The 20,825-nt window shown below is 33.4% G+C and overlaps 1 protein-coding gene across 2 annotated transcripts in view; it reads left to right on the top strand.

The window, feature by feature from the left end:
• The window catches only part of DMD (dystrophin), a 1,914,059-nt gene that overhangs the window by 437,384 nt on the left and 1,455,850 nt on the right, over positions 1–20,825 (top strand). For both annotated transcript variants that reach the window (XM_054720874.1, XM_028129748.2), the window contains exon 25: positions 9,320–9,481. In XM_054720874.1, coding sequence (XP_054576849.1) covers positions 9,320–9,481 — 162 coding nt within the window. The remainder of the gene's footprint in view (positions 1–9,319; positions 9,482–20,825) is intronic.

Genomic DNA, 20,825 nt, shown 5'->3' with positions numbered 1-20,825 from the left:
GATAAAGTGATTCTCCAACATTACTTTAAGAATACTTTCCTCAGGGGGTGCAAAAGAACTTCAGTGACCTACAAGGAACTAAAAGAGATGAAGTTCCAACTGACAATGACACTGATGATTTTAACATTTATAATCTTTTTCTATAAAGGAAATTACAGAGAGCTCCATGCACGTGGTTTTGGTGTTTTTCTGCCCAGTGAGTTTAAACCAAATGACATTAACAAAAATAAATCTAGATGTCCCTTGTAAATATTGTAACATTCTTCTTATTTACATCTAAATAATATGTTTACGAGCACATGTGAACATTATGTATAGCCTATAATCCTACCAAGTATATTAACAAATACACCTCAGAAGCCAGAGTGCTTCCCCCAGAAGTTATACCTAAAGTGGCTTAAAGCAACAGTTTTTATTTATTTGGCATTTCTTGTCCAAAGAATACAGTGTGGGACCACTTTTCCTTTAGGAAAAAGTAGCACATACTAGTTTGAAAACAGAAAAAAAACGGCAACAAAGTGAAGCTGTTGACGGTTACTGAGACTATAAGGTGTTGAAAGTTGTCCTTCCTGCTATAAATTGCCTTCTTTCCCTGTGCTTATTATAATCTTCGTTTAATTCCCTTTGCAACAGACTAGCTTGTTTCTTCTGAAAGGTGTTTCCTCAGCTTGCTGAAAACATGTCTAACCATCTAGAAAGTTTATATGCAAGTTTGTGTGGATCTATTTCTTTCCTTCTAGCATACAGAATCATGGAAATGAGATGTTTATGTCTCATCAACCTCGAAAAGATCTGAATCTACAGTGAGGCCCAGGGTATTCCTCAAATTTCAATTTCTTTGAAGATGTCCCCCCTGCCAATTCTAAACAAAAGTTAGGAAGAACCTGTTTCTGAGACGATAGAAAATTCCTCCTGGTCCTTAAACAATTCCTGATATTTTCATGGCATTGCCTCCTTAAAGAAGTTAAAATCAGACCACAGGGGTGTGAGGGCATGAGTGGGGGGTTGGGAGGCCATAGGGCTATAAGGACACATATGTAATACCTTAACCAATAAAAAAAATAAAGAAGTTAAAATTAGGTTTCAAAAATTTTAATTGGTTGTTCACTGAAGTTATCATGAATCAAAGTATTCATTGGATAGCAGCAATAGTCTACATATGGAACATCTGTGATGGATAGTGGGTGGAGGGGCGGGCTATAAAGGGTCAATGGTAAAAAAAAGGGGGACGTATGTAATACTTTCAACAATAAATATTTTTAAAAAGCAAATAAACCAAAATGCAATTTGCTGGCTGTAGTATTTACACAAAGGCATTTACATATCTTTATAAGCCTTCTGATAATTCTCTATTTCAAATCTATTCCCTAGGTCCTTCATTGTTTCTTCATGCCTTCCATGAACTATTTCCTTTCTTTCCCTGGACTAAATAATTCTAGCTATTTGTTATGTCCATTTTCTTCCTCTGCCTCAACCTCAATTTATCAAGTGCTGAGTGCATGGACTGTGTCAGTACTTTGCTGCATAGTTTGAGCCAGATTGGTCACAAACATGAAATGGTTATGCTTCAAGCAGGTGGTTGATTCATATTTCTTGCTGTTACCCTGAATAGATTCCACTGCTTCAGGTCTCTGTGGCATTAAATCCTATTTGGTTCAGCTTAAAATTTCAATCTTATATTCAGTTTGTCTTCTCCTATTTCCAGCTCAAGCTTAAACCATGGACTAGTGACTTGCACTGGAAGGGGACAATGATCATTTTTCTCCCCATACCTCCACTGTCTTTACTTACTCCACCTGAGTTACATTAGTTTCCATTGTCCTGAGAAAAAGGAATGAAGGAAAGTGGGCAGTTGTCTCTTATTAACTAGCATTTTCATGGTGTTTAAGTATTTTATGTAACAAGGACACAAAGCATTGGCCTCTTTAAGATGCACATCTAGGCTTTTTAAGAGGTCTTACAGAAGCTCTTCTTTCCTTCCATTTCTTTAACAAGAAAAAAAAGATTCTGTAAAAATATCTTAAAACCTCTTTGTCCTGGAATATCTTGCTCTACAAAGCAGTGTTCCTTCTTCAATGTCTACTTTACCTATGGAAACATTTTTGCTACAACAAGCATTGGGAAATACAGGCTTCCCCTTCTCTTCACTATGCCATAATTTGCAGGGTTTTTAAAAATTCCTAAGTAGGCATTGAAAGCAAATAAAGCATTCAGCTGCATAAGCAGAGTCCAAGTTGGTAATTAGATGTAAATCCCATCTGATTTTTTATAAATATATATATATTTTTATTTCAGAGAGGAAGGTAGAGGGAGAGAGAGATAGAAACATCAATGATGAGAGAGAATCTTGAATGGATGCCTCCTGCATGCCCCCACTGGGGATCAAGCCCCCAGCCTGGGAATTGAACTGTGACCTCCTGGTTCATAAGTCGACACTCAACCACTGAGCACCCCTGGCTGAGCCCCAACTGCTTTTGACTCCCAGATTCTATGAGTGCTGGTGTTGGAGTCCACTTTCAGCGTTCGAGTCCACTTCCAACCTTTCTGCCCCAAGAAGAAAACTACACCTTTTCATTCCTCCTTAAGGAGTAAGCAGCAGTAGCCATCATACTATCCCCCCTGGGTGGTGAATTTATCCTGACTTTTGTTTCTCTCATAAATCTTCAATGAGTTTTGGAATAAGTGGAGGTGTTGGAGTCATGAAGAAGGGCCAGCTTTCCCACCTGTTTTATAAACCCTATTGAGAAAAGTCTTATTATTTCCATTTCTTAGAATGAGAAGAACGTAGTACTTACTGTTTTCAGTTGAAGACTATAGCCAAAATTCTAAGATAATAGACAAATTCCAATGTATTTATGACCATAATAATTGGAGCTTCAGAATCACTAAATTAAAAAAAAAAAGAATTAGGATAGGAGGAAACAGCTAATAAAACATGTGCTTAAACCCATGAAGATTAGTCAGTCAAATTGATTATTCTTATTATTTGTTAATTGAATAAATTAAAACCTCATAGTAGGTGACAAAGAAAAACTAAAAAGAAGTGGTTGCATTAATTGCCCAGCAATTGAACTTGAGATTCCAAAAAATAGAGCTCCTTGGTCAGGACAGTTTGTATGTGCAGTTAGATGTGACTGTCAAATAGTACATATTAGTGACTTCTCATGGCTCTCCATGTTAGTTTTTGAAGACTTACAAGAGTAGGATTTGATTTTAACATGTTTCTTATAGGACTCTCACACCTAGCAGAACAGTCAAGAATCTTCAATTCTTTAGAAAATCAACACTTTAGACTTCTGAGAAGCAAAACACCTCTTGAGATCCCAACCTACTAAAAAGAATAATTTCTTTGACTTAGGGGCAAAGGAAGGGTAAATTTTACAATGCTAAAACTGGATCTATTGAGTAATTTAAAAAGAAAAAAGGAGATCCCTCAATGCCCAACACATAGTAAGTAGGCAACCAAGGAATATTTATTACATAATTCTCTAAAAAACAAAGGTTTCTGAAAGGTGCTAAGATGTCAGAGTGCATCTTTTGCACACTTATGCTTTTCATCTCATAAGACTCCTATTACTCTTGAATCCTTCACAAGGGGTCCACAGCAAAGAGATATCTGATATAAATCTCTTTATAAGACTTATGCCAAGTCATCAAAATTCTCTTTTCCTTCTTTTTCAACAAAAAAAGCAAATAGAGTAAAAAAAAAAAAAAAAAAAACATACTCATAAAAGAAAACAACAAATAAAATGACTAAATTTCTCTTATTTCTACTTCTTTATTCCACAGCTATTGAAAAAATATTTTTATGGTCCTTAATGCTTGCCATATAATGAATTAACTTTCTTGGTACTTTTTCTTTATTTTAGTAAACATTTTATAATATCTACATATATATTTGTAATTTGTGGAGTGTGTGACCAACAGGGAAATGACAGTCAGTGTGGGATGGGAAATTTTAGACAGAAGCACTTTTCTGGCATTCTTTAACATACGCAATGTAGATTGTTTTTCTTCTTTCTTTCCTTGGCTGAAAAAAATATTTTATCCTAACATTCCACTAGATGTTTGTCTGGTTTGGTGGCAATCTCCCTGTAGTGAATGAGTGTGTTTATAGTTTAATTCTTCAAAATATTATGTGCTTAAATAAGTATTTGCTGCTGGCTACAAAGCTTAATTGTAAGGAAACTATATCTTATAATAATTTTCTCAGAAAGTCCCATTTTAATAGTTAACACAACCACATTCCTAATGAGCTTACCTATCACTTCTTCAATTAAATTAAAATTATTAATAAAAGTAATAAGGATAGTAGCGATCTAAACCTCCATAAAAAATCATGATTTGTAAAAAGTTATTGAGATAATTAATCTAAAATTTTCTCAATTTTTAAGCCTACATCATATTTTAAGTACATTTATATTGGTTCAAATTCCCAATTTTTATTTCACATGAAAAACATATTCTCTCAAAACAAAACAAAAATATTATTCTACAGTTTCTTAGACATGCTGCACTCTGAATTGTGTGTTTGTAATATTGAGGTACATGGGTTAATAATTCATTTAAAATATAGGAATGTGAGAAATAATCAATTCACTGTGATTCAAACTTTCCATTGCCAATAAGAATCATTAAACTTTTACTTTTATATTGCAGAACATTTTGAGGGGATAATAATATAGTTTAATGTATGTTGATTATTGTACTTAGTTTTCTTTCAGTTTTCTCTGAAAACCACATATAAAGTTTTCTATGATATGTTTTTTGATCACTATTACCAGGATTCAGTTTTCTACATTTATATTTTGTTTTTAAATTCCCATATTTTAATGTATTTCTAATTATCCTCATATTTGCTGTTTCTGTCTGACTATATGCTGAACAGATTAGCTAAAGGTATGAAATAACATTTTAAAGCAACTGTTGAGCAGTACTCTGGGGCAACAACACAATTTCAATTATTGTTCAGTATTTCCTACTAATTTCATTCAATGAGAGCACAGGTCAAGTGTGTAGAGAGTCCTAGAAAATCCACAAGCCTAGCATCCCATCAGGGTCTGCCTGATAAGATGTTTAGAAATAGAAGGCAGCTTATGCCACGACTAATTCAAAGAATTCTGCAAGCTTGATTGACATCAGGTCTTTTCACTCCCTGAGATAACCAAAGAATCTGTATAAACCAGTTTCTCTGATTGACTGCCAGGCCAGGCAAAGAACCAAGCCATCTAAGGTCAATTCTGCCATCACATCTTAGGCCATTTCATACCTTTCACCCCACAGAATCTCATGAATAGAAAAGTTAAATTTCTAAAAAATAATTTGGGGGCTAGATACGCGATTTAACATTATGCTATATTATATCCTATTCAATTGTATTACAATTCTACAGATGTGCACAAAAGGGTAGGCTCTTCTTGCCTTTAGCCAGATAAAGGACCAAATTTAAACAATGCCTGAGTAGCCAATTTCTACATGCTGTGATTGGAAGGATTCTTCAGTAACCTGTCACAATAGTGAAATTTTATTATGAAAGACCCCTTTCTTAGAGAAACTCTGGGTAGGCTATAGACATTTTCTTCTATGACACAGAGAGCTCTGATTATAGCCATGAGCAGTGTTATCTGAATTAATATGTGATGTAAATTCTAGGTGAATGTTTGACTGAAAAAATAAGAAACTATATTTGATTTACAGTAAAGGGCAATGCCTTTTTTAATAAAGATAAGTTTGCTCCAAATAATGTTCCATCCTATTCTAATACACCTAACACTAAAAAAATAAAATAAAATAAATAAACAAACCTAGGAAGGCCTGTTTTCCAGAGGATATATCTCTGAGTGCAGATGTTTTCCCCCCTCCCAATTTTTGTAAATTTATTTTGTTGTCTTTGAATACTTGGACACTTCTTTGTTTTCCTCATTAAAAAACAACAACAATACTTGTTATATCATTCATCTAGTCATAAAACTATTGGCCTTTATTATAACTAAGAACTGTCATTGAGCAATGAACATGACAGCCATAACTGCTATACTCACTAGAGCTCATAGGCTAAAATAGAGACAGACAGTTAATGGAAAATTACGATATGGAGTGATACATGCTAAGACAGAAATACAGGTGCAAAAGAGATCATAGGGTGTCAGGGACAGCCACGTGAAAGGGGAGATGTCCATTTTTCCAAGGTCAGCCTCAAAGGATCAATGTAAATAAGCCAATAAAAGGAAGTTGGGCATGGGATTGTTCTAGGAAATGGGAACCACATGTTTAAGGCCAGCTATCAATAGGGACATAATATGTACTGGGAGATAAAGAATGAACTTTTTCTATAGCTAGAGCAAGGAGTAGAAGATGCCAGCAAAGATTCTGAAGGGACTTTAAAGCAATATTAAGGGTATGGGTTTTACCTTTAAGAAAAACAATCACTAGAAGATTTTAAGCAGAAAGCCATCATTTCATTTTAGAAAGATCACAATATAGCTGCTTTGCAGATGGATAGTGACAGTGTAGGATGGTAGCCAAGAGGCTAGTACCAGATTTGAGGCAAAAGATGGTAATGGTTTTAAGTAAAGATAGTGGGGAGAGGGAGAAAAGGGAGGAAGCAAGAAATATTAGGAGGTAGATGAAAGAATTGGTGATTCATTGACTGATTAAATGAAAATGGTAAAGGATGTGAGAGGAAGAGGAAATATCAGTATTATGCCTAATGCAATTATGCCTAAAGCAATGATTAATTGTAAATATCTGAAATACAGAAAAATGCAGAGAAAGAGCAAGTTGGGGGGGTGGAAAATAAAGTAGAAGTGGACACATTGGGACCATATTTGGTTGATTTGCTCAGTTTTGGTAGCTGTGGGACATCTAAGTGGAAATGTCAAGTAAGGCAATATATATTCAAGTTTGGGAATCAAGGGGGAAATCTGGACCAGAGATGTAGAGTTGAGAGTTGTCAGCATATGAGGTGTAATTGAAACTAAGGATATGGATAGAATGAAAAGGAAGGAAAGCGTAGGACAAAATCCTGAAGATTTATAATATCATGATGTTGCTCTCCCTGCTTCGGAAGCATCATGAGACTTCAGCTCCTTTTCCTGTTGATCCAGTTGCCTTTAGCCTTATTCTTATGAGTAACACTGTGTTCCAAGTAGGTTTTATCAAAAAGCATAATGACATCCCCAATATCCTTTAAGCTTAAGAGTCAGCAGTCAACATTTATATTCTTTATGTCATGCCTAATATTCTTTTTTGATTGGAGTAATATTGGTTTGTAGCATTATATAAGTTTCAGGGTTGCAGCATTATAATTTGCTCAGCACCAAACGTTTAGTTTCCAGCTCTCACCATGGAATTAACCCCCTTTACCAGTTTCACTCCTTTTCCCCTCTGATAACCACCAATCTGTTGTGTGCCTCTATGTGTTTTTTTATTATTGTTTTGTTTGTTTCTGTTTTTTGTTTTTTATATTTCACATATAAGTGAAATCCTATGGTAGTGTCATTTTCCATCTAACTTGTTTCACTCAACCTGATACCCTTAAAGTCTATCCATGTTGTTGCAAATGGCAGGATTTTACAATTTGTTCATTCATCCATCAATGGACACTTAGGTTGTTTCCATATTTTGGCTACTGTTAATAGTACTGCAATGAACATAAGTGTGCATCTATATTTTTGAGTTAGTATTTTTGTATTCTTAAGATAAATACCAGAGGTAGAATTTCTGGATGATATGGTAGTTTTATTTTTTTAATAGAGGAATGTCCTTACTGTTTTCCATAGTGGCTGGACAGTGAACATTTCCACTAACAATGCATGAGGGTTCCCTTTTCTGCACATTCTCACCAACACTTGTTTCTTGTCTTTTGGATTATTACCTTCTAATAGGTGTGAGCTGATATCACATTGTGGTTTTGCTTTGCATTTCCTTTATAATGAGTGATACTGGATACCTTTTCATGTGCCTGTTGGTCATGTTTATGTCTTCTTTGGAAAAATGTCTACTCAGATTCTCTGCTCATTTGAATTGTTGTTGTTGTTGAGATGTATGAGTTCTTTATATAGTTTGGATATTAACTCCTTATGGGATATATGATTTGCAAATATCTTTTCCCATTTGATAGGTTGCCTTTTCAGTCTGTTGATGGTGTCCTTTGCTGTGCAGAACCTTTTTACTTCGTTGTAGTCCCATTTGTTTGTTTATTGTTTATTTTGTTTTCCTTGCTTTTAGAGTCCAATCAAAATACCATGGCTAAGATTGATGTCAAGGAGCTTACTCCCTTTGTTTTCTTCTAAATATCTTATCATTTGAGGTTTTACAGTCAAGTTTTTAATTCATTTTGAGTTAATGTTTGCAAATGGTCTAACAGTCTTTATATAGTAAAAAAGTAGGATCATTAAAAAAAACCCAATCATGGTCTGTGGGAAGGATAGTTCCACTGTGCCAGATAATCATGCCAATATATTGTATAATAAGAGAAAATACTTGATCTGTTGCATTAATTAAATAAAAATTTTTGAAAAGTTGCCTATCCCAATTCTTACTCTCATGACTACTCTTTTAAAGGTGAACAGATCCTTGAAGGGAGACTCTGTGACATGTTCAACATGGTATTTATACTTGAAAAGTGTTAAATTATTCAAAATCATACTTATAGTAGCAATCAAGATTAATTGCAGCTATATTGGGATTACTTATTATTTGTTCTACTTTGGCAGGAACACAAATCCAATTGTACAAGCAATTTCCATGATACAAATTGTGAAAGAAAAGTAGGGGGAAAAAGAGGCCATGCAAAACTAGTTGAAATAGTATTTAAAATAAAGCTTTAACCAGATGGATATCTATAATTTCCTTTTTGTGAAGGAGCTGATTCTGAACAGATTGTATATGTGTCTCACTGGTGGAAGTGGATTATCTCTCTTGAATTGGATTGTGATGACGATGACCCTATTCTAAGTAAACCAAATCCTTTGAACTATGTAATGAGGTCAGGAGGAACATTCGGCCTGAGAACAACAGATTGCCATGACTGAAATTATTTCACTAATGTTTTATCCAGCCTCTTTTCTAGATGTACATAATGTTGTGGTTTTGTCCTACAGAGATTCCTGATCCTGTAGTTGTGTGCGCTATCTCTCTTTTCTGATTATTTATTTTTATTTTTATTAGTAGAGCTGAATGAGTGGCAGGAAGCTGCGAAATCTGTCTTACAAAAAGGTGATTGTGGAAGAGTCTAGAATCTTTATTAATTTTGCAGCAGGATTGCAGAAAAATAATGAGCAAACATTTAACTGATTCATTCTTATTTCTTCTTCAGGCCGTGAGGAGGCAAAAGTTGCTTGAACAGAGTATCCAGTCTGCCCAGGAAATTGAAAAATCCTTGCACTTAATTCAGGAGTCCCTCTCATCCATTGACAAGCAGTTGGCAGCTTATATTGCCGACAAAGTGGATGCAGCTCAAATGCCTCAGGAATCCCAGGCAAGTAAACTGGGAATGAGTTTCTGTTCTTTTGTTTTTTATTATCAGAACAAGATATTGCTGAATTTCCAACTTACATTTTATTCAGTTAGTTAGTTGTACAGAAAGTTATTTGATTGAATGATTGGACTATGTGGAGGTGAAGGGAGAAAGAGAGCTCTAGATTAGCACTGTAAGATTTATTTTTGAAAATATGTAATAATAGGAATTTGAATACAGACACATACAAGACAAGGTCACTGTCACACTGAAGTCTGCTCTTTCTCAATATTTTCTGACTGGTATCCTTAAACCATGAAAAACCATAGGAATTTAAATTGTAAAGAAAATATTTTAATGGCGCTATTGAAAATGCAGGATCAAACATTTTATCAACTCATCTTTGTTATCTTGTAATTGCAAGCCATATTAAATCTACATTTTCATACATTTAATGTGTTGTGAGGAGTTAATAAAGAGAACTTAGAGATGTGGATTTGCATTTTATTACTAATCATACTATATTTACTCACATACACACACATTCAACTGTATTCAGTCGGATGATAAAATGTGTTAAAAGTTTTTCTAGAATGAGAGTTAAAAAAAAAAGTAATGAAAATAAGTTGACTTTATACTGAGTAAATTTAGGCTACATCTAAATTAACTCACATATTGGAAAGTATTTTTAAAACTATTAGTAGCAAATTTGAGATAGGGAAAAGCTATTACTGTCTTAGAAAAAGAATAGGAACTTTTAGGGAAAAAATCTTGTTTAGCTGTAAAGGAATGGGACCCTAAGTGGTTTCTTCCATTTATATATGAATGCAGGATTTTATAAAAATTAATATAACATACTAGTTAGTTTGTAATAATATAGCATAACTTATTTGTTTTTTTAATAAAAAGTTATAGTAATAGTATTAAATATAGACGTTCAAAATACTTGTGAATAACAACACACAGATAAATTAAGAAATTTCAAATCTACTTGAACAAAGAGATTTTTGAGTACTAACAAGCTCAAATTTATTTTTCATGAATTTCTGGTTGCACCTGCATTTTCAATACAATTCTTGACTTTGAATTCTCCAAGTGGTAATATATAATATTGGAAAAAGCAACACTCCTGAAAGCTTTGGAAATATTCTTCACCATGATTTTTGTTTAAGATGACAGCAAATGAATTGTTTTCTCAAACAGAATTATCAAGTACCCAGATTTACTTCAAGGATTGCATTTACTGAAGCTCAATTTGAAACTCCCTTGAAAGAAACAAGTAGAGAATAAAGAGGTTGTCTGTGAAATCAGAACTTAAGCACAATATGTCATACCAGGAACCCACAAAGATTTCCACCAAAATGACATTTTTCTAAGAATAAATAACGGGGGCTTATTTTAATACTTTGTATTAATAAAAAGAACAGTTTCTTTGGATTTTCATAAAAGCTCATTGCTAATTAAAAGATTAGCAGCCTTAGCTTTCCCTTTTCCAAAACTGAGTACTTGCTTTAATACATAACTGAGATGCAGGACAGAATGAATGGCATTACCGTATTTGGTCATCTTCTGTATGTGCTCAGATTTCCTGTCACAAACTGGCCACATGGATTTGTGGATGTCTGACTCCACCGTGTGGTGCACTAGCAGCTTTGCTACTAAATATATATTTGTTAATGAAGCCTCCTTTTGCTGCCTTTTAAGATTGTTTGAGCTTCTCAAGTGTAAAAAAAAGAAATTCTCAACATTAAGGAAGTGTATACAATGTGTACAACTTTTGACAGGTAAACTCTTATAGTATATAAAAGTAGTTGTAGATCAAGGTTCTTCCTTGCATTCCATTTGCACTTGTAACTCTAGGACAGGAATGAGCTTCCCACTGCCCCCAAATGTTAGTTGATCAGTTCTCTGTCATGATTAGAGAACCAGGTCTTTTGATGTCAAATTGGATTCAAAATATTTTACTTTTTTATTTTGTGATATGAGCTTGGAGGAACAAAGTTTACTTTTTTAGACAGTAAAACTACATACTGCAAGAGTATCAGAGCATGTGTTCAACTGAATATTTTCTTTAAAATAATAACCCTTAAACCAAATCTTAGATCATATGACCACAGCATCAGCTGCCCAATGCCTGTCCATTTAAAGAGAGATTTTTTTTAAAATTCAAATTCAAATTTCAGATGATATCTGATTGATTCAAATAGAGGAAAACAAATAAGGAAAACTTTTCTAGTATAGAAATCTACCTTCTAGTTATAGAAATCAGAAACATTAGAGCTATTTAAAAAGTAGTATAATTAAAATATAAAAGCTATGAGTGTTTCTTTCTTTACTCTCTTAAGTTTCCTGAAGAACATACTAAAACACAGAGATTTTGTTTTAGCACCTATGGTCTAGAAGAAAAAAAATCCAAGTACCTATGTTGCACCCCATGCCAGTCACAACAGAATCTCTGGGTAGACTCAGTTATCAGAATTTTCAAAACCTCCCCCCACCCTGGTTATTCTAATGTATAGCCAATGCTAAGGGCAACTGTGGATATTATATTACTGGTAATGGTTGAATGTCTCCAGTACTTTTTTCACATCACATTTCTTACCACTCTTTGATAAAGATTCTCAGCTATGGCTGTGTCAAGATTTCAATGGGAGGGAGTCCTGGTGGAAATCAAACTACTGGTGACTTTCTCTCCTACTTTAATTGTCCCCTTACTCTTATGAGAAATGGGTGAAGGTAGACAACATAGCTGAGAACTCCTGCATGAACAAATTAATTTGGACAAGTAGAATTTTCAATATGGATCTTTGAGGATGAACTCAGTTTGATTTTATTATTTTCTTTTTTCTTCCTAATTTCACATTTTATGATGTGTCTCTAAATCATTGTTGGAGTTGTCATAACTACTTAAGTGTAATGCTTAAAATTATGAAGATACATTAATTTGCACTTTTTTCAGTTATTTCATATTTTGAATCTCCAACATGTAAGAACAGTCCCACATGAGTACCTATTAATAATCTCCATATTATGTAAATAACCACATGAAGCATTGGGATTGCTTAACAGTTATTGCAATAGCTAAACTGTCCTTTTACTTCGGTCTGGCAGATTCTGATCCCGTCTTTTGTAATCTCATGTACCCATAGTACAAGTATGTGTACGAGTAACAGGAAACAAATAGAGCAATTTAGGAAGAAAACACATTATCATCAAATAAGAGGGCTTCTTAATCAATATAGAAAAGTGCTCTTATATTTTGCTCAACCAACTAAGACATGGGGTATTTCAGGTCCACCACAAACCAGATTTCTTCATTCCATCTCTTTTTTTCATACCATTAATAATGTAGCTACAACAGTATCAGTAGGTAGAAAAGAGGGATCTTCTCTTTTCTAAAGAAAGCTGTTAATTTAAAGTGATTGCATTAGTAGCAGATCAAAACAATTCATAATTGATATCTTCCTGTATTTATGGAAGCTAAATGTTATAACTCACTTTAAATATATTGGGCCATATTTTAATATAACTATTCCAAATGACCTAAGTCAATGACTTAAAAAGTAAAGACGTAAATGCATATTTTGGTCTATCAGATTCAGCTTATAATTTCATTATGGAATGAAAAAGAATTTTATTGTGTAAATAGGCACATTTGATTTTCAAATGACTCAGAACAGTCTAACTTTATAGCCTGCCTCACTGATTTATGAATTAGACAGTATAAACCCACACAGGGGAATTCATTTAGGATTTATGTGATAAAGAAATAATTTCATAACAGAAGAAGAAAATAGAGAACTGTTACAAAGATTTGGGTTCCATAGGCAGCAAAATATCAGACATCTCTCAGAGCAATATATTTATGGATACATCTCCTAGGGCAAAAGGATATAAGGGGAAAATAAACAAATGGGATGACATCAAAATAGAAAGCTTCTGCAAAGCAAATAAACAATTAACTAAATGTAAAGAGAGCCCACTGCATGAGAGAACATATTTGCCAATGATACATCCAATAAGGAGTTAATTTCCAAAGCATGTAAGGAACTCAAACAACTGAACAAAAGGAAGAAAGCAATACAATTAAAAAATTGGCAAAGGACCTAAATAGACACTTCTCCAAAGCAAACATACAGATGGCCAATAGACATATGAAAAAATGATCAAAGTCACCAATCATCAGAGAGATGCAAATTAAAACAACAATGAGGTATCACCTCACACCTGTCAGAATGGATGTCATCAACAATTGACAAGTGCTGGCAAGGATGTGGAAAAAAGGGAACCCTAGTACAGTGCCAGTTGGGATACAGACTGGTGTAGTCATTATGGAAAACATTGTTGAGTTTCCTCAAAAAATTAACAATGGAACTCCCATTTGACCCAGTTATCCCACTACTAGGAATACGTATATCCTAAGAAACCTGAAACACCAATCAGAAAGAATGTATGTACCCCTATGTTCGGAGCAGCACAATTTACAATAGCTATGATCTAGAAACAGCCAAAGTGTTCATCAGTAGATGAGTGGATAAAAAAAGCTGTGGCACATTTACACCATGGTATACTATGCAGCAGTAAAAAAGAAGGATCTCTACCCTTTGAGATAACATGGAGGGACCTGGAGAGTATTACACTAAGCAAAATAAGCCAGTCAGAGAAAAACAAATACCACATGATCTCCCTCATAAGTGGAGACTAATGACAAAAATAAACTGGTGAACAAAATAGATCTAGAGACACAGAAGCATGGAACAGACTGTGGAACCTTAGAGGGAAGGTGGGGGTGGGTGGGTAGGAAGAGATCAACCAAAGAATTTATATGCATATATGCAAAACCTATGGACACAGACAATAGAGTAGTGAAGGCCTGGGATGGGGGATGAAAGTGGGCTAGAAGAGGACAAGGGGGAAAAAGAGGACATCTATAATAAGAAAACTGTAATATGCTAATTAGACCAGATGTCCTTCTGGATGAAGCCAGGGCTTCGAGGGAAGCCCAGGTCCTAGGTGCCAGAGGGAAGCTGATGCAGGCAGCCAGGAGAAGGAAGGCCTACTATTGCAAGAATTTTGTGCATCAGGCCTCTAGTATATAATACTTTTAACAAAGATTTAAAACAAACAAACAAAATTGGGGTTCCAATGGTAAATTCCACAAAGCCATAGCAGAAATACTATAGTTTCTTTTACCCAGCAGTGCAGATATAATGGTAAACACAGTGCAATTCGTTTTAAGTCTTTTCTAACATTGAAATGCTACCTCTGTGTGTTACTATGTGATAAAGAAATAATTTCATAACAGAAGAAGAAAATAGAGAACTGTTACAAAGATTTGGGTTCCATAGGCAGCAAAATATCAGACATCTCTCAGAGCAATATTTTTATGGATACATCTCCTAGGGCAAAAGGATATAAGGGGAAAATAAACAAATGGGATGACATCAAAATAGAACTAATTACTCCCTTATTTAGAATGCCTATTAGTGTTATTTTGATGTTTAATAGTGTGGGAGGTAATCACAAGTAAGAGTTGCAAAAGATGCAAGAGATTATAAACATGCTACACTATCATTGACTGTACTTGGAAACACTGCATATTATCATGTCCTCACAGGATGTGTAATAAAGAAATGCACATCTTTCATATTATAAACTCAGAAGTGCACTTCTTAATTTTGCCATTAAATTATAGCATCCCATTGTGAAAATCTCTACAAATTCTAAATATAAAAGTGAAACTAGAAGCATCATACTGTGGTCACATTGAAGACTCTTGCAGTACTCTGAGGAGTTTGAAATGATTTAAATTCAACCCATTTTCCTTGTTTTTTTCTCATTCAAATGGATATTTATTCCTAAAAGAGGTAACAGAGAAGTTATGACTCTAAAAAGCATACCCAGATAACGCTTGTCATTGCACACCCTGTTTTTTTAATTGTTGACAATATTATCGATATCTTCCATTCCTCCCTACCCTTTGCCCCTCTCCACCCAGCCCCTGCCCCACCCCAGGCCTTCCCTACACTATTGTCTGTGTCTATGGGTAATGCATATATGAATATTAAATTCTTGGGATAATCTTTTCCTGTCTCCCCAACCCCACTTCCCTCTGAGATTGGTCAGTCTGTTCCATGCATCCATGTCTCTTGCCTATTTTGTTCTTGACTTTATTTTGTTCATTAGGTTCCACATATAAATGAGGACCTGTGATATTTGTCTTTCTCTGACTGGCTTATTTCACTTAGCATAATAATCTCCAGACCCATCCATGCTACCACAAAGGGTACAGGATCCTTTTTATAGCTGCATAATATTTTATTGTGTTTATTTTCTTTTTAGCATTTATGACTATTGGAAAACTCCTTATTTCTTTCATTAGGATTTTGTTGTTTTCTCTACCAACCCCCATTACTTACCCACCCAGGGTCAACTACAAGAAAGCAGGACTGCATAGCATGTCCTCAGTAAATATTTGATTAATTCAGTCAATTCTACAAAGATTTAGTCACTAATTATGCGCCAGATAAATGTCCTAGGGACTGTTAAGGAAAAAAGTGGAAAAGCAATGCATCTTTCCATGCATTAGATAGCATAGTACAGAAAAAAAATGCAAGTGAAAGAATTGCTGGCCAACCAAGTTGAACATAAACATCAGTAACTTTTTTTTTAATGGAACTAAATAATATCATGAAAACATTTTGACATAGTGCTTTATGACACTGCCAAGTTTTGGAACTTTGAAAAGACTTTCAAAATATTTAAGTAGTATACCATAAAATTTTTCACATGACAGGAACTGATTAATGGAAGTTACATATTCCAGACTTTCTGTGTATTACATACTTTTGATATACTGTACCATGTGAATGATTACTGCTCACAAAGCATCCACATTATTTTATTTTATCTTTACAATAATATAATAAGGTAGATAAGTTGAATATTTATGTGCAAGAGAGCATTTGAACAGGCTATATTAGTGATTGGGGATGGGGATGGGGAGTTACGCACATGCACTCACGGGATCATTCAGGGGGCTTAGAAATGTTCTAAAAATCAAATCATGGTTATGGTTGCACGACTCTAAATATTACTAAAATTCATTGAATTGTACATTCATTGAATTCTATCGTATACAACTTATACCACAATAAAGCTGATTTTAAAAGACACTATTAATTGAGAATATTTCAAATAGTGTGTTTAAAAAATGACTTCACCTTGCCATGAACTTTCACTCTATTTTTTTTTTTTACATGTAGGAAAGGATGAAATGTGAGGAATTTTGTTAAATAACCTGGAATTAACTTAAATTATGATTATTTATCAACAACTATAATGGTGTTCAGTATAAAAGCCTATCATAATGCTTCAATTGTTCATACTCTAATACATTTAATGGATTTCACTTCTAAAATATTTTTACTGATGGTGGTACTTTAACTTAGATCTTCTTTCTCCACATTGATAATTATCTCTCTATCAAGAAAAAAATTAACCTACAGCTTCTATAGTACCCCAATATTTCTATACAGATATCCAAATTTCCCCCCAAAGTTTTGTCTCTTCACTTACCTAATTTGGAAATGTACTTTTATAAAGGCCTATTCTATTATCATCACTTTTATCATTATTATAACTAAGAAGAATATAATTTCTCAGCTGTATTACAAGGATTAATAATTCCACACAATGTTTACTTTCAAATTTATAAGTGTCTGTCATCAAGTTTTCTTCCAAAAATTAACATGTTTTATGAACCTTCTGGAAAATTATGGTCAACCTTGGGTTTCTTTTTTTTCAGGCTTAAAAGTTTAACCCAGACTTAATACACCACAGAATCTTGTTTTTCCAGAAATCTGGTAATATACCACAGAACTCATATGTCAAGGAAAAATGTTTGATAAACACTAAAATAGAATATTTCCTTCATATCACTCATACCCCCAGAATGGAAGAAGATAGCGATCAGTTAATTTCTTAAAGTTCCTAAAATGATGCTCCACTAAAGTACTTTTGACTGAACTAAGTCAATAGGTAAATTTATTTTAGTGATATTAAATGTTTGCCATTCTGCCCTGGTCAGTGTGACTTGGTTGGTTGGGTGTCGGCCAGAGCACTGAAAGTTTGCTGTTTCAATTCTTGTCAGGGCCCCTGCCTAGGTTGCTGGTTCCATTCACAGTGAGGGGCATGCAGAAGACAGCTGATAAATGTTAGACTCTTGAATCAAGGTTTCTCTCTCTACTCTCTCTTTAGAAATTAATAAACTATTCTTTAAAAAATTAAAATAAAATGTCATTGCATAATTTTTCACAATTACACATATATGTATCTGTATGCATATATATATATATATATATATATATATATATATATATATATATATATGAATTGAGGGTTCCAATATTCCTCACTTACCAGAAATACACTGTGGTCAGGTTGTTAAATTATAACAAGCTCTTTGCCTGATAAATAAATATTTCCGATAAAAGTAAAAACTGCTTTATCTGATAAAACTTAATTTTAGATACTAAAATGACACTTTCTAATTCATCCAGTCAACAATAGGACTTTTAATTTTTACAAACAGTAATAAAAAGCTGTGTGAATTTCTTCTTACTTTTTTTGCTTACTAAGTTATTATAAAGTATAATAAAATTATCTGCCCATGAGCATTATTACATTTTAATGTTCTTCATATTTTAAAAGTACAAAATTTTCAAGATATTTTAGTATATTTTCTTCCTTTAATTTTGTGAGTATGTGTTCTATGTGGACATTTTTCCTTCTCAAGGATGCAAGTTCAAAATTGCTAATGTTTAAAAATGACTAATCTAACAGTGTTACATTTCTCTATTAATAGTCTTAATATGACATCTAATACTTTTCCTTTTGAAACATTTTAGTTATTTTCCCTGGAATCATTTTATTCGACATCACAAAAGCTCTAATAATTATTTTATATAAAGTCTCCTTTATGCCATTAAACACTTCAGACAGCTACAGCTTAATTTTGCTTGCCATTTTCTGTCATTAATTTGATATATGAGAATGTCTGATGAGGTAAATCCTGATAAAACGCACTGCTCTTGGCTCAGTTAATTGTAAAGTGCTCTATTGGAAATGTCATTAATGTTTGATTGATTTTTAGTTCTATAATTCGCCCTTTTCAATTTTTAATGGAAAAAATGGTTATTTCTATTTCCATTGTTGTTTCCTACTTTTAATAGATAGTGCTAGTTAAGAACATAATTACTGTATTGTCAAATGACTTTTTTTGGTAATGGCATGATAATATAATTTAATTTATATTTTTTTCACTTTCATGGAAAAAAAAATCTAGTGATCCTGAAAGGTATAGGAATGAGAACGCCTATTAGAGCACACATAGGTGTTCAAAATCAGCAACCCTGAGTTGCTAGGTCATTTCATTTTATTTCTCTTGGAAATTACTCATTTTATTTGAAGCCAATCTGATAATTTCACCAGATCAATTGTTTATTTTCTTTGAACACTTATCCTGATAGATGTATATTTTAGGTGAAAATACAACTCAAATTGTATAGCCTTATTTAGATCTTTAGCAGATCTTATTGGTAGCCAAATGTGGAAATCATTTTCCTTTAGTTTAAATCTTCCATTCTCAATGTTTTCTTCTACAATATAATATTTTTTCATTGTCCGGTCATAATGTCAGTAAAGATGATGGAATGTTTGTCTTTTTTTATTCGAGGAATTTTAAAATAAGAGAACATCCATTCTGCCTGGAAGTTTCCAAAATACTCCATTTTAAAACAAATAATATTTATCTTGTAAGTCTGCCCTAAAGTCATTAGCATTTTAATTGTGTCCAGAATAATATTTGATTAGGTTAAATAAAAGTAGCTGTTAAACAATATCTTAAATACAAATTAAACATGTATTATCAGTTGAAAGTAAGAATTGAGGCATTAATTTGTAAAGGTGCTTACTAAATGTAAGCGTGATGCATGAAGTATAACTTCCCAAAGTAGAATTGATTGGAATTATATATCAATTTCATAACTTTGATAATGAATTGGATTGCTTTTCCTGAATATATTTATTAAGTATAATTAGAAGTATAAGGTTTAATTTGAGTAAAGAACTACGTCCCTCTTGGATATCACAATGTATATAAATATATAAAACATTCTGAGGAGTTCTGTGTTACAGACACATGTTTATCCTTAATTCCTAAAATATGTTTTGCCACTGGGCTCTTTTCATGTATAATGTACTTAATTTATGAATAAATTTGGATCTCTAATCATATTGGAATGGTAGTACAAATATGAGAATTTTTTCTAGAAATGCTGTCTATAAATTATGCTAAAATCTCAGTTTTATATGATATTCAACCATCACTTATTTTCAATTTTAATGGATTTAGTAGTGATGACACTTTAAGAGCACAGACGTTTTCAAGAGTCTATCTAACTACTTGATATACTAGTAACTGTGAATATCTCAGAGTCAATGAAATCCTTTGCATTGAGTTCCAAATTGCCAAACTTTCCTTTCCCAAGTTATGTGGTTCTTTTTATCCTCTGGTGACAGATAAAAAGTTCAGTTTTTGCTTGTGTGTTGTAAGTCATTATTGTTTCCATTGCTTATGAGCCATAATAACAGAATTTCTTATTTGTAAAAATGTGGAATTTATTATCAGAAGATCTGTTTCAATGGTCACTTAAATTATCTTAGCTTTGTTTTATAATGCCAAGCAACAAGAGGCAGCTTTGGGGAGGGGGTAATCTTTAAGAAAAAACTATATAAAATAGAAAATTAGATGCTACTTTACAGAAGAGTCTTTGGCAAGTGAAGGGCCCTGAAACTTAAGGCTCAATAATTTCACACTAATTCCTCTTTTAGAAAGTAATTCTTACTCTCCCCACACTTAATCTTTCCTTCCATGAAAGGAAGTACACACACACTACATGCTGGAAATCCAGTCTTTGCTAGCATGGTTTACAGCCTGGCATGAGATCCCATTTTCTTATTCCCTACCCATTAAAACTCCTTCTCAGCCATATGCAATTTAAACTATGCCAACTTCTTAAAATTTTACTAGATCCTATAGTAGAAATGAATTTTCCCTTCTCTTTTATTGCAAAGCATGAGGTTTTCTATTGCACATTTCTGCTTTGTGATTTACTTATATCTTTATGTTCTGTCTTCCTAGAACAATAGTGTCTTAAAAATAGGGGCACTACTTTAGTTCTCACTATGTGGAATTGAGTAGTAGATGCAGAACTTGTTTCATGAATCAAATTAATAAACTAAATACTGTTAATATGCAAATAAGATTTTAAATGTTTTGTCTGATAAATGTCCATTTGGGGAT

This window comes from Eptesicus fuscus, chromosome 1, assembly GCF_027574615.1.
Source record: "Eptesicus fuscus isolate TK198812 chromosome 1, DD_ASM_mEF_20220401, whole genome shotgun sequence".
NCBI classification, from domain to species: domain Eukaryota; kingdom Metazoa; phylum Chordata; class Mammalia; order Chiroptera; family Vespertilionidae; genus Eptesicus; species Eptesicus fuscus.
This window is presented reverse-complemented; position numbering and strand designations above follow the sequence as displayed.